General features: G+C 46.1%; 1 protein-coding gene across 2 annotated transcripts in view; it reads right to left on the bottom strand.

Moving 5' to 3' along the window:
- RSBN1L (round spermatid basic protein 1 like) overlaps positions 1–23,720 on the bottom strand; it is a 77,098-nt gene extending 53,378 nt beyond the window's left edge. For both annotated transcript variants that reach the window (XM_073652286.1, XM_073652287.1), the window contains exons 1-2: positions 23,201–23,720; positions 1,294–1,410 (exon numbers count right to left, since the gene is read on the bottom strand). In XM_073652286.1, coding sequence (XP_073508387.1) covers positions 1,294–1,410; positions 23,201–23,645 — 562 coding nt within the window. In that variant the 5' untranslated portion in view covers positions 23,646–23,720. The remainder of the gene's footprint in view (positions 1–1,293; positions 1,411–23,200) is intronic.
- Between the last annotated feature and the right edge of the window lie 745 nt (positions 23,721–24,465).

Genomic DNA, 24,465 nt, shown 5'->3' with positions numbered 1-24,465 from the left:
CTATTCAGCAAAGGAGGCATACGCTTTCCTTGCCTCCGACACAGATTCAGGCAGTGTAGAAGATCCCACAATCCTCTTCCTCTTCATCTAGTGAGGAGGGACCCCCAGCAAGATGCCCTAGGACTAATGCAACCACTTCAGCAAATGATCTCATATGGACTCCACCCAACCACCCAGAATTTATTATAAATGAAAGGTGGTATAACCAGTGTGAGACATGTAATGACCCCCAGTCAGCTCTGCTGATCTATATGTCTCACACTGGTAACGCTCCCTTTCGTTTAAAATAAGCTCTCATACAGATCAGCGTCCTGCCCATTTACATATTAAGACAATGACATCAATGTATTTTATTCAGCTTCCTATGACCTGCATGCCCATACAGACGGCTTAGGAGGGTTGATCCTACTGACAGATTCTCTAAGTTTGTTGATAAATAATGCCTAGCTGGATACATTATCCAGCCTATGATTTTTCCTTAATGCATTAATACCTACTCATGACTACTACTTATTCAATGGGAATCTGTCACCAGGTTTTCACCAAGTAATTTAAGATCAGCATAATGTAAAGAAAGAGACCTCAATTTCACTAACATGTCACTTACTGGGCTGCTTGCTGTAGTTTTGGTAAATTCACAGATTTAATCAGAAGACTACCACTACAGGACTAGTAAATCTGCTGCCAAGTAGTCCTTCATATTCATGAGCTCTGTATAACTCCTTGCCCACCTCTGATTGGCAGTTTTCTGTGTACACTATGCATAGGCAGAAAGCTGCCAATCAGTGGTGAGAACTAGTAGATCAGCAGCAGACAAAACAGTGATTTTGTAAATAACAATATGCAGCCTAGTAAGTGACACATCACAAAAATTAGGGTCTCTGCCCCTACATCATGCTGCTCTCGAGGTAGAACAGGTTCTTTTTAATGTGACTCAAGTTGCAAGTCTGTCTGTATACATTCCGTTTAGTAATTAGTCATGTGACTTAGTACTACCATAGGCTGTTCGAGGAATCAACACATGAAAAAATACTTTTTCTATGTATATTCCATCTTAATGTTTTAACTACATAAATAATAAAAAAAACAATGAATACATATAATAGTGTGTGTGTACATTTTTTGGTTGCAAGTGGTATTTGTCACACCTGAGCACATTATTGGATATACTGCGATTGTTGTAGGTTCATAACTAGCTAGTGCCATTGTAGATCAAAAACTACTAATCTACATTGGGACAACAAAGATCAATGTGGAGCTTTCAATGTATAGGACACAGCCCTGGACATATACCTTTCTGCAGTAACTTCACTTCTCCATTCTCTTTCTTGGACTCATTCATCAGTTTATGTTTCTTTTTCTCCTTCTGTTTCTCCTTATCTTTGATCTTGATTTTTTCTTTAATCTCACCTTTGGGAAAAAAATTAAAACAGTATGAGGTTTTGGAAGAAAAGAAAACGGCTGAAGAAATAATGCAATTTTTTTTATGCAACAGAATTTCTGAAGTTAAATGGAAGTGTTTTTTTTGTTAGGTAAATGGGGGTAGCGTCTGAAGAAAAAGACAACTGGAAACAGTCCAATCCTGGTGATTATACCATGCATTCACCTACAAGAAGCTGCAACATTTCAGCTGTTTGTAGCCCTGAATTCACAACACAGATATTTACTTAGCTGGTGCTTACGACAAACATGAGTGTGGGTCCTAAGTATTACGGACACCCTTGACATGGAAGAAAATATTAACACGTTCCCAATTGCTTTAAGTTTAAAAAAACAAAAAAAAGTAGAAACATTTTCAGGCTGCAATCCCCATTTCTTCAGTAATATTCAGACCCCTGATATGCAGTCTTCAAACTGCTCCTATTCTCAGGCTCTCTTAGTCGTGTCCTACTCATTAATACATGCTGAATCTGAGGCATGTGTGTCTAGGGTGCTGCTGCCTTCACTAGCTCTCGTGCATCAGTACCGCTTTATTCCAGAACCATGTATATAACTATTCTCTACACTGAGGCTGCCTCTGACCTCCGGCCCGCCCACAGCGGACTATGTGATCTTCCCTTCTTCAATTTCATTTCTGCACCAATATTGAAAATGCATCAATATCTCAAAGTGGACATCAGATATCAAAGTCAAACATCAGAATGTCGTCAGTTTGAGGCTAAATACCCTGTCTGAAAAAAAAAAAAAAAAAAAATTCTACTTCTATTGAGATTTGAACCCAGACACTGTAGTTTCGGAGGCTGATGCTTTAACATTCAGCCATCGGGTCAAGTGATAGTGACTGCTAGCTTTTCTTGTCTTAGGAGATCAACAATGAAAATACTCAGAGTGACTAAAAGTCCTTGTGATTCTGATGTTTGAAGAAAGTCACATCACTCACATATCAAAATCGCACATCATTTGAATTTGGCTTGGAGAAGTATTTGTGAAAGTTCCCATGAGTTTCAGACAGGTTTGCACTGAAAATCACATAACCAAATAGAACTCCTAGATTTCTTCAACTGAGGTTATAGCTTAGTGGTTAGTGCACTGGCTTCTAGACAGAGCTTTGGGTTCAAGTCCCATCAGCGAACAGTGTCTTTTTTATAAAATAATTATTACAGTTGTCAAAGTCACTTGTCAAAGTCAGTTCTCAGACAGGGTATTTAGCCTCAAACTGTCATCATTCCGATGTTTGACTTTGATATATGATCATGTCCTAAAATGGACCCTGTACCCACCTGCCTACCCCCACCTGCCCAGTAGGGGCCAGAGATCCAATGCACATTTTTATTATTACAATAGGAGTACTTCGTGAAAAGCTTTGCCCCCTCCATACATCGAGCTCATTTGCCTAGATTTGAGGACACAAAAGTAATGCACTAGATAAACGTTTTATGTAAAAGTTGCTAAAATCAACAAATCAATTTCCCAATTGTGCCACTGCTAAAGGTTATTTGAAGAGGCAGAAACAATGAGTTCACCAATGAGTGTTGGATCGCTCTTCTTCATCCACACAAGTCAATTAGTTCCAATTACTTGGCTGATATAAATAGTCCTTTAGCTCTCCTAGTACAGGGCTGCCCTCAGAATATGGGCAGACGTTTCCTGAAATCATCTGTCTGTTGGTTTAGTAGTGTGCACTCTATAATAGCTCTTCCCTTGCTGTAATAGAAATCATCTTGTGATAGACTTGTGTTTATACATAGCCGCCAATCTAAGAAGGAAGAGAGCAGCAGTCTGGCCAATGATGAGACAGGAGGGTGTTTGAGATTAAGTTCACACAATGTGCTTTTGATGCGTTTTCGCGGCGGTTTTCCCGCCAGCCAGGGAACGTTGTTGGCTAATGGCCCCTTCCCCGGCTACTAATATCAGCCCCCAGGGGTCGGCTTTCCCTCTGCTGGTTATAAAAATGAAGCGGGAGCCCACGCCATTTTATTTACATTTGAGGCTCTGTGCCCACGATCCGAACATAGCAGCACTTTGGACGCATATTTTTTGCTGCGTCCAAAACGTTGCATTCTATTGAACGCAGGTAAATCCACATGTGTTCACTGAACCATGCGTATTTACCACATTCTATACATTCTAGCAGTCAAATTTCTGTTGCGGAGACTAGCGACTCCGCAAGAGAATTTGACATGCTGCGGTCCTGAAAGACACACTGCATGTCAGTGTCCACGGGTGATAAGCAGCCTCAGATGCAAGCATAGTGGACATGGGATTTCTAGAGATCCCATCCACTATACCGTAACATCTGGACACTGCGGGTTTGACACCGTATAAACACGCACCATCAAACCTGCAGCGGCTCCTGACCGTGGCCACGTACCCAAACTCACCGACAGCATGTCAATTTCTGCAGTGGACACGCCAGTCTCCCCTGCAGATTTTGACAGATTGAAGTGTCATTACATGCAGTGGATTCACATGTACCGACAACAAAAGTGCGGCATTAGAACACCGCGTTTTGGACGCAACAAAAATGTGCTGCGTCCAAAGCGCTGCTGAGTGCTGATCGAGGTGACGTAGCGGCTAACAAACCAGCTGTGAGATGTTATTTAATGGCCAGGGACCATGTTTGCAAATGGCACCTTCCCAGGCTAAAAGTACCAGCTCACAGCAGCCACATAAATTACATGAATAGAAATGCTAATGAAGATTGGGTGAATGGGACTAGCTGACACCCAGCTCTTTTGTTTGGTTATGACAAGGTGTCAATCAGACCTTTTCATGACCAAAACTAATTAAAGTAAAGAGTTAACTAAACACACAGACCAACACTTTATTTGACATACAGACACATTCTTTAATCATTTAAATTAACCAATATACTCACCCCAGTTCTGACCATAATTCAAGGGTTTAACCAATGTTCCACCAAATAACTTTATTTAGCTCCAAAAAGCATCCATTCATTGATGTACAAAAACACTTCAAAAACCGCATCAAAAAACGCCCAGCATTTTTCCTGCCAATGAGATGCAGAAACGCTCAGGAAATTTCTGCCACAAATCCTGATCATGCGCACATACCCTTAGACTTCCTCGGACTCTTTGGAAACACTGTAGTCACAGATCACAGTTCTGTCATAATGAAAATTGGGTAAAAAAAAGGCCAAACAGCAGCACCTAAGGGAAAACAGCAGCTAATCATCTATAGGAACTGACTAGTATATTTTTAATTTCATCACTGAATGGTCGTTTCAGGAACTTGATTTCACATTTATAAATGTTTTATTACTGTTCAATGCATATTTCAGGTTTCCAGGCTTTTAACAACCCTTACAAAGAATTCAACCAAAATGGAAGGCAGCCAGAATACTTATCGCCAAAATCCACAATATGTGAATGCGCTTGCTTTATGCTCACTACCTGCGAAAAGTCGAAAGGCAAGAAACAAAGTAAATATTGGAACAGTCATTTTCCCGTAGAAAAGTAGCTTGTCCTAGCCCCACACAAGATCAAAAACACCTTTATGTAGAACTATTTGTTTAAAGAAATAAATGGCTTGATACACTTACACTGCATAGGGGGGGAAACAGGACCTCTTGTGTTAAGCTGTGGAGGTCCACTCGAGTGATTATCACGCAAACATTCTCCATAACAAGCTGTTAAAGGGACGAGAGCCATAAACCATCCCGTAAGTAAAGTGCTCTGCACTTTCTAAAAGTAAATAAAATGAAAAAGTAATAAAGCTGAACCTCTCACACTAAACTACTTGTGTTTCCTCCCTCTACTAACCTACCTATACCAGATATTGCAATTTCCTTAGGTGTTTCAACCATAGCTCCCAAGCAGCACGCTCACTGTCTTGGGGTCATACTTAGCCTTCCTTTATTTCTTATATCCAAAATCACTCACTTATGTCACCTACATCTTAAAAACATCTCCAGAATCTGACCCTTTTCTCATCTTTCAAACGTCAAAAACTCTTACCTTCTTATTCATTCTCGTCTGGACCACTAACTCTCTACTGACTGGGGTGGGTGGCGCGTGCGCTGTGTGATTCCACGGACGGTCTTCACGTCGTCAATAAACTAGCACAGGAAGCAGCACATGTACAGATCCAGAGTTCGCCTTAATGGAGACGCCATTGAGCAGAGATCTCGATCTGCGCCATATTACTGAAGGTCTGTGATATCACACTACGCATGCGTCACCCATCCCAATGACACCAGAGGCGTGGAATTTCAAAATCAGTCAGGTTACTAAATAATCAATGATTTGCCAAGACTTCTAGAGGGCAAGCAGAGGGGTGAAGGAGAAGACCACCCTACCCCCAGTTCCGCCCCGATGCAGAGAAGACGTCATAAGAGGAAAACTTTAGAGGCTGATTAAACAAAATCCAGAGGTCGGATTTCTTCAAATGTATCAATTTAATTAACATAAAAGCGCCTTTATGGCCATGCCCTTACTTTATATAGTGCTAAATCCTGCTGACAGGCTCTCTTTAAAAGGGGTTGTGCAATGCATCGCTCTTCCACTCAGAGATACTGCTGCATGCGAAGTATACGTATAATGCACAGCAAGTATCCCATTAGAATAGGTGCAGTGCTTGCTCGGCGAAGGCTGGTTGCTTCAGAGACTATGCTGCCCGGCGTGTAGTAGCCTCGCTCCACACCCCAGCGGCACTCCACAACCCCTTTATACATTGTGAGATGTGCCGACAATGTGACACGTCACCCACATGAGAAAGCACCAGATGCTAATAATCTGCTTTACATACACATCTTTTTAATCACATATACAGGATAGAATGTCAAGGAAAAGACCAAAAACATCAACCACAGTAAAGAGATTTCCTATTAATCCTATTGTTGTGAATCATCATTCCCCAAAACCCAAAAGGGAATATAAAGCTGCAATATGCAGATACAAACAGGGCTTTCAAAAAAGAGGGATGTGACATTGTGCTTCCTTCTGATGGGTATCTGCTCCTGTTTCAGTGCAGGAATGCGTCTTGGAAGCAGAGGTTAAGCTCCATATTGACATTACCACACCACAGAGTGAGCCTGGCATACTGTCCTATGTGGTACATAGCAGGGCACGTGCGTTCAGGAATAGGTAATAGCCATTTAGTGCCGTGTGTGAGAAACCCATTTATTCCACACAAACTGTTAAGACTATTCTGCAGCGTTACCATAACAACGAATACATAGATGACATCTTTATTGTATTTCTGGCCCGAGCCTCAGCATTACAGTGTTACAGTATACAGTAGGTGATTATTATAACCGCTTAGACTACCCCCATTTCTGATTGGGTATGGCAAAGATGTATTTTGTAAAAAGTAAAATCATGTCATCCAGAATTGAAAACTAATAGCAACCCCCCTCTCCCCTATACACTTAAAGCTCTCTCACCCAACTGTCACCTACACGGGAGTGCTCGCTCGGCCGAGCGTGCCTGTGTCCTACATGAGAGAACAAAAGGATTGGCAGGCTAAAATGGGACATACCGGATCCTTCTGTCCCCTGACAATCATCCATCGGGGGGCCTCCATACATATACGACGGTCGGCAGAATCTGTTGATATTGGCAGGTTCAGCCGACATTGGTCTAATATGTATGGGGGCCTATAGACTACGTCATCCTGTCTCTGGGTGGTCATAAACTGGTATTGCCCACACAAGTTTAAGTCTAATCCACTGATTTCAGCAGACAACTAAAATATATAGATGTGTCTAACGTTCTTACATGAGATATACTGCTGCCAGAAGTCCACCTCTCCCTATTGAGAACACATGGACACTTGGTCAGTGGGTGCACGTGTATAATGTGGGGATGGGAGTGACTGCCGCACCTTAACATCTAGGGGACATAGCTATGGAGCAGTGGTTATAATCAGCACCATCCTATATCTGGCTACAGCAGTCTCTAGCAAAGCAGCATTATTGACTCATTTTATAGCTATTATGTTACAGAGTTTAGGAGATAAATTTAAGGAACATTAAAAGGCGATCTGAGTTTTGGTATGAACTTTCACTACACATGGTGTTTATTTCCATGCTTGCTTTCTTACATTGTCTATAGATGGGATGTATTCATTAACTCACTACCAACCAAGCGTACGGTCCTGGACTTTAATCCTATGCTATTGTATATTTATGGTGTAGGATTACTCCTACAATCTAGTATATATATGAAGTCTATCACCACTTTTGCCTTCTCTTTTGATGGGCACACAGCCAGGTCCCATAGAAGCATCGTCGGTGCTATCACAATCTCTGCCCAGCAGAGCACAGCTACTGGGTTCTAGCAGAAGTCACTGGCAGAACTGATCTATGTCGATCATACACAGGTCTGCAAATGGAGTTTATTGTTTAGCATCTTATCCTAAGTCATGTGACAAGGCTGGTTAAAGTGTCGATATTGACTTAGAATTGCTACATCCAATAGAGTACATGTCCTCTTCCTCTCTGAAGAGGCAATTTGCATAGTCTGTGACAATAGGGGGAGGTCAGAGGTCTTCTCCTGTAAAGATGCCCTAGTTACAGTGGAATAAATGAGCAGTAAAGATAGATAAATGTTCCCCAGATAATTTTTCTGATCTCTTGGAGGGCAAATTGTACATTTAAAAGAAGTTGTCCACTACTTTTTGATTGATACGGATAGGGCATCAATATATGATTGGCCGGAGTCCCGCACCGGGCACCCCCGCCGATCAGCTGTTATCGGTGCCGGTGGCGGCTGACACAGGCCGGAAGTGCTTACCTGCGGTGCTTGGCCGTCAAGTTGCAGTGGCCGGCGCTTGTTACAGCACATCCGCCTCCTATTCAATTCAATGGGAGACAGATGTGCAGTACCCCGCAGCGGCCACTACAGATGGATGTGCAAGCACAGCAGGACCCCGGCCGATCATACATTGATGCCCTATCCTACGGATGGTGCATCAATCAAAACGTAGTTGACAACTCCTTTAAAGCACCACTCCAGTGTGCTTTTTTTTTTATTGCACCACTGGAGTAGTGCTTTAAATGCAAGTCCCCTGACCCCTGTCTCATACTCGCCTGCTGCCGCCTTCATCCGTTCGCAGCATCGCTCCAGTCCAACTCCTGTGAAAAGTGCTCTGCTCACAGCTCCAGTCTTTCATGGAGCTGCACGGAGATCACTCTTCAATATATTTCTATGAGAGCCTCGTTCTGGCTCTCAGACATGTATTGATAGTGTGTGACGTAGCTTCTGACTTCCAGCCAGTGAGAAGCAGCACTCGCAAGATGACGCAGGAAGACAGTCGCTAGAAAAAACTGTGAAGACACGGGAGAGTGAGTATATGACCGGAGCAGGGGGCTTAGATTTAAACAGCCACTCCAGCACTGAAAAAAAATAAAATAAATAAAATCTCTGTACAAAACATGTTGGGGAGGGTGGGAGAAACAGCCTATCATGAAAAAAAAATATTGCCAAAGTTAAAGTATTTTATTTGAAAAAAATTATATATATACACACACACACATACATACATATATACATACATACACACAATACAAACAAGAAAAAAAAACAACACCTACGTATATTCGATATCCACACAACCAATATAACCTGGAGAATTCATTCAACATGTTATTTGGTGTGACACAGTAACATATAAACAAAATAAAATACTTAAGTAAAAATAGCTTATTTTTCATTTGTGGCACAATTTTTTTTATTATTATTTTTTACAAATTACACAACTTATATCAGTAAAACAGCACTACAATAAAATGCACATTTTTCCCCTTCTACCCAGCCAATTCTTCTCTTTTCCATTTGGTCTATGATATCAAGTGATTGAAAACTGGACTACCTTAATCCTTCTAAGCTCTATATAGAAACAGGAAGTCTCTCTTTCCTGCACGAGTCATCATTAAAACTACAATTCTGCATCACTGCAAAGTCCCTGGCAGCCCAGCTCTGCCCCTCTTCAACGCATGATCCAGCTGCTCTGCTCCTCTCCCTGACAGGAAGAGATGACAGGTTCCCGTTTAGCTCTCCCACTGTTACCGAGCCACCAAACGAGAGTCTGGCTAAGGTGTACTGCAGTCACTTTCGGAGCATATTAAGAAAGTTTCTTCATTAAGGTTTGTTTCTAGGCTTTTTAGTATATCCATGTCACATATTTTAATTTGTCTCTACAGGTATGGACACTAAAATGTGGTCAACTGAATGAAGCCTTATTACAGATGAAGAGCTGCCTCAACTAAAGGTGACCAGAACAGCAGTCCCATCCCCACTAATCCATATGATGGTGCGAGTTCAGATGAATAGACCACTGAATGGGACTGCTTTACAAGAATCTGAACAAGGCCTATAAAACAAACCGCCTGCTGTAAACACTGCAATAGACCTTGGTCTGACCGCAGCATTTATACCAAAGGGTGTGTGCGATCTGCCATGGCAGGTGATGTGAATAACATGGATTATCTCATTACAATGGCACCTCTCTAGGTAGGGCAAAGTTAGGCAGCAAGTGGACCGCCAATTCTCCAAGTTATGTTGGCAACAAGTAAAATATGCAAGTGTAAGGATCTGAGCGACTGGCAGGGACCAAATTGTGATGACTACATGTTTGGGTCAGAACATCTCTAGAACAACAAGTCTTATGGGGTTATCTTGGTATGCAGAGCTTAGTAGGCATGAATAGTCATCCATAGAAGAACATACAGTAACCCATCAGACAGGCACACTGATGGGTGTCCAAGAATGCTTGTGGTGAGCAGAGGTTAACCAGTCTAGTCTGATCCCACTGAAGAGCTACTGTAGCACTAATTGCTGAAGAAGTTAATGCTGGGTATAACAAAGGTGTCAGAAAACATCCAATTAGTCATTAAGATACCCATGCTGATTCCTGTCCACCACAGAAACTGGCTACAATGAGCACATGAGCATCAACACAGGGCCACAGAGCAATGGAAGAAGCTGACCTACTCTGATGAACCAGGATTTATTATTTTTTTAGCATCAAACGAAGCTGCAGTTAAAGGAGTTGTCCAGTACTCTCACATTGACGGCCGAAGGCCGGAAGTCCTTACCTGCGGTGCTTGACTGTAGTGGCCGCTGTGGGGTACTACACATCCGCCTCCCATTCAATTGAATAGGAGGCGGATGTGCAGTAACAAGCGCCGGCCACTACAACTTGACGGCCAAGCACCGCCAAAAGGACTTCCGGCCAACGGCCGCTGCCAGCACCGATAACAGCTGATTGGCGGGAGGTGCCACATGCGGGACCCCAGACGATCATACATTGATGCCCTATCCTGTGGATAGGGCATCAATGTGAAAGTAGTGGACAACTCCTTTAAGCAAGTGCATTGTCATTCTATTAAGTCTCTGCAGGACTAAGACTATGCTCACTGCACTCTTCATAGCTCAGCAGTTGGACTCACTGATCTAGCAGCTACTGCCCATCTTATATCTTATACACAAAAAGGCCTTCATATTTTATATAGTCGTGGCAAAATGGCAATTGGAAAGTACATGGCTACTAGTTACCACAAGCCTACTCAACATTAGATATAATAATAGGAGAAGCCGAATACATATAGGCATAAAAACAATATAACTTTATTAGATACCAGATATAAAAGTAGCCACTGGAAGTGGCAGCATAGAATAGATAATAGATTACAAAATACAGCACATGGTAATATGTATACAAAGTATATATACCAGACAAAATTCCCTCAAAGTGGAGGAAGAGGAGAAGGTAAGCACAAAAAATAGTAGAAATAGCAGACACCATACATATGCAAAAGTCTGTACAGGTGCACAGGTAAGTATACAGTGTCAATATAGATGCAAAGTGTCGCTTACCGAGCACAAGTGTAGATAAAAGTAATAGACAGGCCAAGGGCCAGGAGAACTAGAAGTACCAAGTGGCCCAAATAGAGCCTCGACGCGCGTTTCGCCCCTTAGCAGAGGGCTTTCTCAAGAGGCAGAAAGCCCTCTGCTAAGGGGCAAAACGCGCGTCGAGGCTCTATTTGGGCCACTTGGTACTTCTAGTTCTCCTGGCCCTTGGCCTGTCTATTACTTTTATCTACACTTGTGCTCGGTAAGCGACACTTTGCATCTATATTGACACTGTATACTTACCTGTGCACCTGTACAGACTTTTGCATATGTATGGTGTCTGCTATTTCTACTATTTTTTGTGCTTACCTTCTCCTCTTCCTCCACTTTGAGGGAATTTTGTCTGGTATATATACTTTGTATACATATTACCATGTGCTGTATTTTGTAATCTATTATCTATTCTATGCTGCCACTTCCAGTGGCTACTTTTATATCTGGTATCTAATAAAGTTATATTGTTTTTATGCCTATATGTACTCGGCTTCCCCTATTATTATTTCCATCTTATATCTTGTCATAACTTCTTATTAATGGATTTCATACAATATTTAATGAAGAACTGAAGTGGTTGTCATACCTGGGTCAGCAACACTACAATTCAGCTGCCATGGAAAAAAAAAGTCAGAGCAGAGCAATACATTTTGTAGGATGCCCTGAATGTGCAGCAGGCTGGTGCTATTCTTTATAACAAAAAAATTGTGATACTAATATAACATGAAGGACTAGGCAACATGGTGGCTCAGTGGTTAGCACTGCAGCTTTGTAGCGCTGGGGTCCTGGGTTCAAATCCCACCAAGGACAACATCTGCAAGGAGTTTGTATGTTCTCCCCATGGGTTTCCTCTGGTTCTCTCCCACACTCCAAAGACATACTGATAGGGAATTTAGATTAAGACAGTGATTAAGTTTGTAAAGCGCTGTGGAATTAATGGCGCTATACAAGTATAACAGACAGAACATAAAAAGTGGATAGTATGGGAGCCAGCCATGTAAGTATACATTGCCTTCCCATATAAGCGTACCTCCATGAAGCAATTAAAAATGGCCCAATTTGGTATTAATTTTCCATTGTTGGGCATCCAGTGGAGGCAACAGGGCCGAAGCAGCAGTCTCTTGAGTAGATATACAGTGGTGGCCAAAAGTATTGGCACCCCTGAAATTCTGTCAGATAATACTCAGTTTCTTCCTAAAAATGATTGCAATCACAAATTCTTTGGTATTATTATCTTCATTTAATTTGTCTTCAATGAAAAAACACAAAAAAGAATTGTCCTAAAGCCAAATTGGATACAATTCCACTCCAAACCTAAAAAGGGGGTGGACAAAAGTATTGGCACTGTTTGAAAAATCATGCGATGCTTCTCTAACTCGTGTAATTAACAGCACCTGTAACTTACCTGTGGCACCTAACAGGTGTTGGCAAGAAATAAATCACACTTGCAGCCAGTTAACATGGATTAAAGTTGACTCAACCTCTGTCCTGTGTCCTTGTGTGTACCACATTGAGCATGGAGAAAAGAAAGAAGACCAAAGAACTGTCTGAGGACTTGAGAAACAAAATTGTGAGGAAGCATGAGCAATCTCAAGGCTACAAGTCCATCTCCAAAGACCTGAATGTTCCTGTGTCTTCCGTGCGCAGTGTCATCAAGAAGTTTAAAGCCCATGGCACTGTGTCTAACCTCCCTAGATGTGGACGGAAAAGAAAAATTGACGAGAGATTTCAACGCAAGATTGTGCGGATGGTGGATAAAGAACCTCGACTAACATCCAAACAAGTTCAAGCTGCCCTGCAGTCCGAGGGAACAACAGTGTCAACCCGTACTATCCGTCGGCGTCTAAATGAAAAGGGACTGTATGGTAGGATACCCCGGAAGATCCCACTTCTTACCCAGAGACATAAAGCCAGGCTGGAGTTTGCCAAAACTTACCTGAGAAAGCCTAAAACGTTTTGAAAGAATGTTCTCTGGTCAGATGAGACAAAAGTAGAGCTTTTTGGGAAAAAGCATCAACAGAGTGTACAGGAAAAAAAAAAAAAAAGGCATTCAAAGAAAAGAACACGGTCCCTACAGTCAAACATGGCGGAGGTTCCCTGATGTTTTGGGGTTGCTTTGCTGCCTCTGGCACTGGACTGCTTGACCGTGTGCATGGCATTATGAAGTCTGAAGACTACCAACAAATTTTGCAGCATAATGTAGGGCCCAGTGTGAGAAAGCTGGGTCTCCCTCAGAGGTCATGGATCTTCCAGCAGGACAATGACCCAAAACACACTTCCAAAAGCACTATAAAATGGTTTGAGAGAAAGCACTGGTGACTTCTAAGGTGGCCAGCAATGAGTCCAGACCTGAATCCCATAGAACACCTGTGGAGAGATCTCAAAATGGCAGTTTGGAGAAGGCACCCTTCAAATATCAGGGACCTGGAGCAGTTTGCCAAAGAAGAATGGTCTACAATTCCAGCAGAGCATTGTAAGAAACTCATTGATGGTTACCGGAAGCGGTTGTTCGCAGTTATTTTGGCTAAAGGTTGTGCAACCAAGTATTAGGCTGAGGGTGCCAATACTTTTGTCTGGCACATTTTTGGAGTTTTGTGTGAAATGATCAATGATTTGATTTTTGCTTCATTCTCTTTTGTGTTTTTTCCTTGCAAGTAAATTAAATTAAGATAATACCAAAGAATTTGTGATTGCAATCATTTTCAGGAAGAAACTGAGTATTATCTGACAGAATTGCAGGGGTGCCAATACTTTTGGCCACCACTGTAGACACCCTGCAGAAAGTAGCTGCTGGCTACATTGGATGAACAGATTGTCGGAATTTTTGTTTTCGAAAACCTATTCATATGGAAGCTGGCATAGAAGACAAGATACCAGGGGAACACATTTCTCTTCAAATAGCCCCTGATGTGACACTTATACACAATACATCGACATTTCGGTTACATGGACGCTCTTGTAATTGCAGATGGGGAAAGTGGCTGTAAGTAAAAGTCAGTGCCATTGGTGACAGGGCATGCTGTGCCACATCCTGCTGCACAATACCCAATGGGCACATGACAATGCAGTGATACCGTTATCGGCATCAGTTTAAAGCAAACACCAAAAAGAAAAACCATAGTGCCCATTGTACAACCTGTTGCGTTCGCTCTCCTCAGTGTTGGTTCCCTCCACATTTTACAATATTAATAGATAAAAATTACAATAAGAAGCCATTCACAACCAAATTATCCCTGAATGACTGGTCTCCGGTGATAAGTGCGTACCCCAAGGTTCGGTGCTGCATCCACTACTATAACGAGATAGAATCCCCACTTCTAATCCCGTCTTCTATTTTTGCAGGTGACACTGAGGAATATAATAGTGCGTCCTATGAAAAATGTACATAAGTTACAGGCTGACTTGGAAAGTGTTTGACATTCACTTGGAATATGAGCTTCAATGTGCATAAATGTAAAATTTACACATCTGAGCACTAATAACCTGCAGGCACTATATGGTCTAAGAGTAAAACTAAAAGTCACTTGTGGAGAAGGCTCTAAGTGTACTTGTAGGTGGCTAAATATTATCATGCATTAAAATAGGCATGGCCAGTATCACGGTAAGGCCACGGCCCCACTATCAGTATTTGGTCAGTATTCGGTCAGTATTTTTTCTCAGAAGTGGGAGCCAAAACCAGGAGAGGAACAATCAGAGAAAAGGCATAATAGAAACAAGTCACCAATTCTACATTTATCACCCACTCCTGGTTTTGGCTCCCACTCCTGAGAAAAAATACTGACTGAATACTGATAGTGGGGCCGTGGCCTTAGAATACAGATCGCTAAGCACAGGTCTCCTGACCTAATCTCAATAGTTTCACTACGCAACACACAAATAGATATATGAACGCAGCCTACCTTGTATGTTGCTTGTATAATTCCCTGCTCATTGTGGGCTTTAGAGTCCGGATCAGTTATTAAAGAGGACATTTCACCATTTTCAGCAAGTCCCACTAGACACATCATGGAATAATGGCTGCAGAGCTGAGAAAAACATAGCTTTTATTTTTTTTTAACTCCGTTCTGCTGTATCTCTACACAGTAGCTGCAGAGATCAGTGAGAAGAGGGCGTGTTCTTTTCTCCTCTGTATGACTGCCGCTTTTGACTGGTCATCTTCATGCATAGGAAATACACGCCCCCATAGACAAATCTCGGGTAACACCCAGTTGGGCCGACCATAAATTATAACCTAAATTTTAAATTGCTAAAATCTCTGCAATGGAGAGGAGACATTAAAAAAATACACTTTACTCAGCTCTGCAGCCACTATTCCATGATGTGGCCAGTTTAGCACGCTAAAATTAGTAAAAGGTCCTTTTTAACAGCATTCCCTATATGACTGTGCAAAGACATTCTACTTCGCAAGCGCGGGTGGAGAGAGCCATATTGCTGCAGGCAAGTTTCTTTTTCCTGTAGCAAAATGGTGGACCGTCCGTTCGTAGTAGAATCGGCAAGCGATAGATGCTACTGCGCACGCGCCATTTTGCTACAGGTAAAATAAATTTGCCTGCAGCAATATGGCTCCCACCACCCGCTCTTGCTCAGTAGCATGCCTCGACTGCCGATGCTACTGCGGATGTGCGGCACCATATTGCTGCACACACATTCTTTTTCCAAAAGCAAGATGGTGCCCACACGTGTGCAGTAGCATCTGTCGGCAACTAAAAGATGCTACTGCGCATGCGTCGGGCGGCCATTTTGGGATATGTAAATTTCAAATGGGCAGAGAAATTACACAGGTAGTGGAAAAGCACAGTGACCTGTCAGAGGCCAGAGATGGGAATACATGAGTACAGAAGCAGAGCACATGCATATCATTATGACAGAACTGAAACTAAGGATTATAAAAGAAACACTGGACGGATTTAATCAAAGGTATCATATTAATCAGTGTAATGTTGCCCACCTAACAGTGTATGTAGTTTACCAAGCACAATCCTGCTGACAGGTGCGCTTTAAATCAATTAGGATTACCATAATTTTTAATATTTGCCAAATCCCAGAATAATGAGAGAGACAGAATGTTTTATGGCATTTTTATTACTTACGGCAAAGTCAAAAGTTTACATACACTAAAATTACTATGCCTTTAAACAATTCTGGGCTGCCCATATGATGAGGTCATGTGTTTGGAAGCTTCTTTTTTGCTTTTTGGTAACATCTGAGTTCATTAGAGACACACCTGTGGATGTATTTTATTGCACACCTCAAACAGACTGCTTCTTTGTGGAGCATCATGGGAAAGTCTAAAGAAATCAGCCAAGATAAATGTGGACTTGTACAAGTCTGGCTCATCCTTGGGTACAATTTCAAGATATCTGAAGGTACCTCGATCATCTGTACAAACAATTGTACCTCTCCAGTCCATCCTTAATACTGCAGCCAGGGTCATCTATTTGGCTAACCGTTACTCAGAAGCTTCCGCTCTGTGCCAGTCATTGCACTGGCTGCCCACGAATTATAGGATCCAATTTAAATTGCTTGTTCTCACCCACAAAGCCCTCCACAGTGCGGCACCCCCCCTACATCTCTTCCCTATTTCTATTTATCGGCCTACCCGTTCTCTACGCTCCGAAAGAGACTTTTGACTAACATCCACACTAATCCGTACCTCCTACTGCACCTATTCTTTGGAATGCTCTACCCTTAGAAATTAGGATGAACCACAATTTACACAGTTTTAGGGGCTCCCTAAAAACACACCTGTTTAGGGCGGCCTATCACGTTCCCTAATCCAAGTCCTTTTATATTCTTATAGCCCATCCCTTATTTCTCCAAACGTAACTCTCCACCGAACCAAAAAGCACTCCAGATACTGGCTGGTGATGAGCTCATGCAGCCTTTATCTATCCCTCATCCCCTCAAGATGGCTGGACCATCCTTGTAAATAAACCCCTGTACTTTGTGTCACCCCCTCCTCATAGTAGAGTGTAAGCTCTTACGAGCAGGGTCGTCATTATTTTTGCTGTAATTATTGTATTATCTTTAGCTATGTTACTTATGACTGTTGTATATGAACCTCAGAATTGTTAAGCGCTGCGGAATATGTTGGCGCTATATAAAGTTTATTATTATTATACGCAAGTACAAACAAGATGGGAATGTCCAGCCATCATACCGCTCAGGAAGGAGACGGGTTCCGAGTCCCAGAGATGAATGTGCTTTGGTTCAACATGTGCATATCAACCCAAGTACAAAAGCAAAAGACCTTGTGAAGATGCTGGCGGAAGCTGGTAAGATTGTGTCAATATCCACAGTGAAACCAGTACTGTATCAACATGGGCTGAAAGGCCACTCTGCCAGGAAAAAGCCATTACTCCAAAAGAAACATAAAAAAGCCAGATTAATGTTTGCAAATGCACACAGGAACAAAGACCTTAATTTTTGGAGACATGTCCTGTTGTCTGATGAAACAAAGATTTAACTTTTCGGGCATAATGACCATCGTTACGTTTGGAGGAAAAAGAGATAAGCTTGGAAGCCTAAGAACACCATCCCAACTGTGAAACACGGGGGTGTCAGCATCATGTTGTAGGGTTGTTCTGCTGCAGGAGGGACTGGTGCACTTCACAAAATAGACGGCATCATGAGAAAAGAAGATTATGTGGCAATACTAAAGCAACATCTCGAGACATCAGCCAGGAAGGTAAAGCTTGGGCGGAAATGGGTGTTCCAAATGGACAATGACATGAAGCATACTGCCAAAATGGTAACAAAGTAGCTTAAGTATAACAAAGTCAATGTTTTGGCGTGGCCATCACAAAGCCCTGATCTCAATGCTAGAGAAAATTTATGGGCAAAGCTGAAAAGGCAGGTGCGAGCAAGGCGACCTACAAACCTGGATCAGTTACACCAGTTTTGTCAGGAAGGAATGGGCCCAAATTCCGACCAACTATTGTGAGAAGCTTGTGGAAGGATATCCCAAATTTTTCACCCAAGTCATTCGTTTGAGGGCAATGGTACCAAATACTAATGAAATGTATGTAAACTTTTGACTTTGAAGTAAGTAATAAAAATGCCTTAAAACATTCTCTCTCTCTCATTATTCTGGCATTTGGCAAATATTAAAAAATTATGGTAATCCTAATAGACCTAAAACGGAAAAGGTTTATTCTGATTTCATGTCAGATATTGAGAAAAACATGTATATGTGTCTTTTTATATAGTGTATGTAAACTTCTGGTTTCAACTGTTGCTTCCAATCAATGACTAAGGCAACCCACTGGACTCCTAAGCATAGAAAGAAAGGAGAACAAAGTGGATAGCATACAAGTTAAATTCATGTTTGTGGGAAAAGATTATAGACCTGTTCTACAAAGTGCTTCCCGCAAAACAGACGCCATGTACAACATGGCAATCTCCACGTTTATAGATCATGTGATAGGTGCAATCCTATACCCAAAAGCAGAACACAAGATTGATAAATGGGACTTAGTTACCGTACACACACCAGATGAGACTAGGTGAGGTACAGAGTAATGTGCAAAAGTTTTAGGCAGGTGTGAAAACAATGCTGCAAAGTAAGAATGCTTTCAAAATTAGAAGTATTTATAGCTTCTTGTTAGCAATTAAAAAAATGCAAACTGAGTGAACAAAAGAACACACCTTAAAAAGGAGCTGTCCACTACTAGGACAACCACTTTTTGATCTAAATGTTTGGCACTGATAAATTAAAACAGCTTATACTTGCCTCCGGTGCCGTCGCCGTTCCAGCGGTGACGGCACTTGCGGTTCTTATAACATGTGAGCCCATGAGCTTGGCACCCAATCAACTCTGGCGCCACTCTCCCTGTCTTCGGAAGTTTTGAACATGAAGAGGAAGACGGGGCTGCAGCTGATCTCTCACTTTCTCTTCATGTTCAAATCTTCCGAAGGCAGGGACAGTGACACCAGCGCTGATTGGGTGCTGGGCTCACGTGTCATAAGGACCGCACGAGAGCCCCGGGACCAAGAGTGCTGACATCACTGGAACAGCGTCGGCATCTGAGGCAAGTATAAGCTCTTATTTTATTGGGGCCAAACATTTAGATCAAGAAGGGGTTGTCCTAGTAGTGGCCAATCTCTTTAGTCAATATTTTATGACCACACTTTGCCCTCAAAACAGCATCAACTTGTCAAGGTACAATTATTCCGTTTTTGAAGGATTATCTTGCAGAACACCACATCTTCTGTGGACATAGACTTGTGCAAATTCTTCTGTCTCTTCATGTATTCCAGACAGACTCACTAATATTGAGATCATGGCTTTGTAGGAGCCATATCACTTTCAGGACTCTGTTCTTTACACTGAAGATACATCTAAATGACATTGGCTGTATATTTGGGGTTGTCCTCATGCAGAATAAATTTGGAGTCAATCACCTGATTGTATTATATGATGGATAAGTAGTTGCCTGTATTTCTCAGCAATGAGGAGACCACCATTAACTCTGACCAAATCCTCAACTCGATTTGTTGAAATGGAGTTAGGGATTTGGTCCCCTTGAAAGGAGACTCCACCATGCTTCACTTTTTACCTGCAGACACTCATTACTGTCCCGCTCTCCAGCCCTTCAGTATACAAACTGTCTGTTACAGATAAATATTTCACATTTTGACTTATCAGTTCAGAGCTCCTGCTGCCATATTTCTGTACCTGCCCCCTGCCCCCCCCCCCCGAGAGCAGGCGCACGCACCCCCCCCCAGAGGAGGCACGCACACGCACCCCCCCCCCAGAGGAGGCACGCACATGCACACCCCCCTCCCTAGAGGAGGCACGTATATGCACACCCCCCCCAGAGGAGGCACACACACCCCCCTCCCTAGAGGCACACACACCCCCCTCCCTAGAGGAGGCACGCGCACGCACGCACCCCCCCTCCCTAGAGGAGGCACGCACGCACGCACGCACCCCCCCCTCCCTAGAGGAGGCACGCGCACGCACCCCCCCCTCCCTAGAGGAGGCACGCGCGCGCACGCACCCCCCCCTCCCTAGAGGAGGCACGCGCGCGCACCCCCCCCCTCCCTAGAGGAGGCACGCGCGCGCACCCCCCCCCTCCCTAGAGGAGGCACGCGCGCGCACACCCCCCTCCCTAGAGGAGGCACGCGCGCGCACACCCCCCTCCCTAGAGGAGGCACGCATATGCACACCCCCCTCCCTAGAGGAGGCACGCATATGCACACCCCCCTCCCAGAGGAGGCACGCATATGCACACCCCCCTCCCAGAGGAGGCACGCATATGCACACCCCCCTCCCAGAGGAGGCACGCATATGCACACCCCCCTCCCAGAGGAGGCACGCATATGCACACCCCCCTCCCAGAGGAGGCACGCATATGCACACACCCCCCCCCAGAGGAGGCACGCATATGCACACACACACACCCCCCCCAGAGGAGGCACGCGCGCGCGCACACACACACACACACACACCCCCAGAGGAGGCACGCGCACACACACACACACACACACACCCCCAGAGGAGGCACGCGCGCACACACACACACGCACACCCCCCTCCCTAGAGGAGGCACGCGCGCGCACGCACACCCCCCTCCCTAGAGGAGGCACGCATACGCACACCCCCCTCCCTAGAGGAGGCACGCATACGCACACCCCCCTCCCTAGAGGAGGCACGCATACGCACACCCCCCTCCCTAGAGGAGGCACGCATACGCACACCCCCCTCCCTAGAGGAGGCACGCATACGCACACCCCCCTCCCTAGAGGAGGCACGCATACGCACACCCCCCTCCCTAGAGGAGGCACGCATACGCACACCCCCCTCCCTAGAGGAGGCACGCATACGCACACCCCCCTCCCAAGAGGAGGCACGCATACGCACACCCCCCTCCCAAGAGGAGGCACGCATACGCACACCCCCCTCCCAAGAGGAGGCACGCATATGCACACCCCCCTCCCAAGAGGCGGCACGCATATGCACACCCCCCTCCCAAGAGGAGGCACGCATATGCACACCCCCCTCCCAAGAGGAGGCACGCATATGCACACCCCCCTCCCAAGAGGAGGCACGCATATGCACACCCCCCTCCCAAGAGGAGGCACGCATATGCACACCCCCCTCCCAAGAGGAGGCACGCATATGCACACCCCCCTCCCAAGAGGAGGCACGCATATGCACACCCCCCTCCCAAGAGGAGGCACGCATATGCACACCCCCCTCCCAAGAGGAGGCACGCATATGCACACCCCCCTCCCAAGAGGAGGCACGCATATGCACACCCCCCTCCCAAGAGGAGGCACGCATATGCACACCCCCCTCCCAAGAGGAGGCACGCATATGCACACCCCCCTCCCAAGAGGAGGCACGCATATGCACACCCCCCTCCCAAGAGGAGGCACGCATATGCACACCCCCCTCCCAAGAGGAGGCACGCATATGCACACCCCCCTCCCAAGAGGAGGCACGCATATGCACACCCCCCTCCCAAGAGGAGGCACGCATATGCACACCCCCCTCCCAAGAGGAGGCACGCATATGCACACCCCCCTCCCAAGAGGAGGCACGCATATGCACACCCCCCTCCCAAGAGGAGGCACGCATATGCACACCCCCCTCCCAAGAGGAGGCACGCATATGCACACCCCCCTCCCAAGAGGAGGCACGCATATGCACACCCCCCTCCCAAGAGGAGGCACGCATATGCACACCCCCCTCCCAAGAGGAGGCACGCATATGCACACCCCCCTCCCAGAGGAGGCACGCATATGCACACCCCCCTCCCAGAGGAGGCACGCATATGCACACCCCCCTCCCAGAGGAGGCACGCATATGCACACCCCCCTCCCAGAGGAGGCACGCATATGCACACACACACACCCCCCCCAGAGGAGGCACGCGCGCACACACACACACACCCCCCCCAGAGGAGGCACGCGCGCACACACACACACACACACACACACCCCCCCCAGAGGAGGCACGCGCACACACACACACACACACACACACCCCCCCCAGAGGAGGCACGCGCACACACACACACACACACACACACCCCCCCCCCAGAGGAGGCACGCGCACACACACACACACCCCCCCCCCAGAGGAGGCACGCGCACACACACACACACCCCCCCCCAGAGGAGGCACGCGCACACACACACACACACACCCCCCCAGAGGAGGCACGCGCACACACACACACACACCCCCAGAGGAGGCACGCGCACACACACACACACACACACCCCCAGAGGAGGCACGCGCACACACACACACACACCCCCAGAGGAGGCACGCGCGCACACACACACACACACACACACACACACACACCCCCAGAGGAGGCACGCGCACACACACACACACACACACACCCCCCCCCCCAGAGGAGGCACGCGCGCGCACACACACACCCCCCCAGAGGAGGCACGCGCGCGCACACACACACACACACACACACCCCCAGAGGAGGCACACGCGCGCGCGCACACACACACACACACACACACACACACACACACACACACACACACACACACACACACACACACACACACACACACACACACACACCCCCCCAGAGGAGGCACGCGCACACACACACACACCCCCCCAGAGGAGGCACGCGCACACACACACACACACACCCCCCCAGAGGAGGCACGCGCGCACACACACACCCCCCCAGAGGAGGCACGCGCACACACACACACACACCCCCCCAGAGGAGGCACGCGCACACACACACACCCCCCAGAAGAAGAGGAGGATGCAGAGACACACACCCTCTGCCGCTCACTGTGGGCTGCCTCGCCTGGAGCCATGATGACAGCAGATAGGCTCCGGGCCGCTGAGCAATGAATGGCCGCAGTGACAGCAGCGTCCCGGGAAGGGTGACACTCACCGGTGACAGGCGGGACACCTCCGTTCTCCCCGGCGCCATCTTCGTGCCGCGGCTTCTTCCTCTCCCGCTCCCGCTTGTCGCTGAGTCTCCTCGGCTTCTCTGACGGAGGCGCAGACTGCGGGGAGCGGGTAGAGCCGGGCGGGGCGAGGGACAGGCTGCCGCTGGCCGCTGCCGGGGAGCTCCATGTCGCTGGAGTAGCATAGCCCGCAGCAGGTCGATGGCTCCCGCCCCCTCCGCCCTCGCCATTCACACGCTTGGGCTTGGGAACCTTCTCCTCCGTCCGGATTCTCTTGGCGGGATGCAGGTCACGGCTGCTCGTGCTGGAGGTCGGAGGACGAGGCTTCCCCTCCGCGCTGCCTTTCACCACAATCACCTCCCGGGGTTTGGGAAGCGCTTCGTGTTTATCGGCTGGCGCAGCACGAACACTGCTCCACAACTCCGCCATTTTGGGCTCCTACGATGCCTAGACTCCGCCGCCGAGCTGCCAGGGAGTAGTGGGCGGGGTCAACTGCGATCGACGAATGGCGTTTAGATAATGGGGTGGATTCTGGAAAATTACTGCCAATCGCGTGACTCCGAAGGGGCGTGTCTCAGCGTGTGAGTCGGAGAGGCGCATGGGAGCCGAGGCCATTTTGTTAGTATCGCCGCGGAGGGAAGAAGGAGAGCAGCTCTGACAGGAGAGGAGTGAGGGGAGGCGCCATGCAGGACACGGACGGGGGCGGGGTGCGGCTCCATGTCGCGGAGATAACTCTTGCTGCTTACGTAAGTCGGGCAGCATTGGCTGACTGGACAGCGGATGTTTTTGTTCGTCACAGTTTCCCGGGCTGCATGTTTGTACATGTTTGTTTGCCTCCTTCCCGGTCCTGACTGCAGCCCATACATTCTGGCTGGTTTACTAGTGGAGAGTAGACACCAGCATGTATGGGCTGCAGTCAGGACCGGGAAGGAGCCCATAGATTCTGGAAGATAGCAGAATGTATGGGCTCCTGTCAGGTATATATTATTGGAGGCAGGAGAATGTATGGGCTCCTGTCAGGTATATATTATTGGAGGCAGGAGAATGTATGGGCTCCTGTCAGGTATATATTATTGGAGGCAGGAGAATGTATGGGCTCCTGTCAGGTATATATTATTGGAGGCAGGAGAATGTATGGGCTCCTGTCAGGTATATATTATTGGAGGCAGCAGAATGTATGGGCTCCTGTCAGGTATATATTATTGGAGGCAGCAGAATGTATGGGCTCCTGTCAGGTATATATTATTGG

The sequence above is a fragment of the Phyllobates terribilis genome, unplaced genomic scaffold (assembly GCF_046119375.1).
Source record: "Phyllobates terribilis strain yellow unplaced genomic scaffold, ASM4611937v1 Scaffold_11__3_contigs__length_659146591, whole genome shotgun sequence".
Classification (NCBI taxonomy): Eukaryota; Metazoa; Chordata; class Amphibia; order Anura; family Dendrobatidae; genus Phyllobates; species Phyllobates terribilis.
The sequence above is the reverse complement of the archived record's forward strand: the minus strand, read 5'-3'. Positions and strand labels throughout refer to the sequence as shown.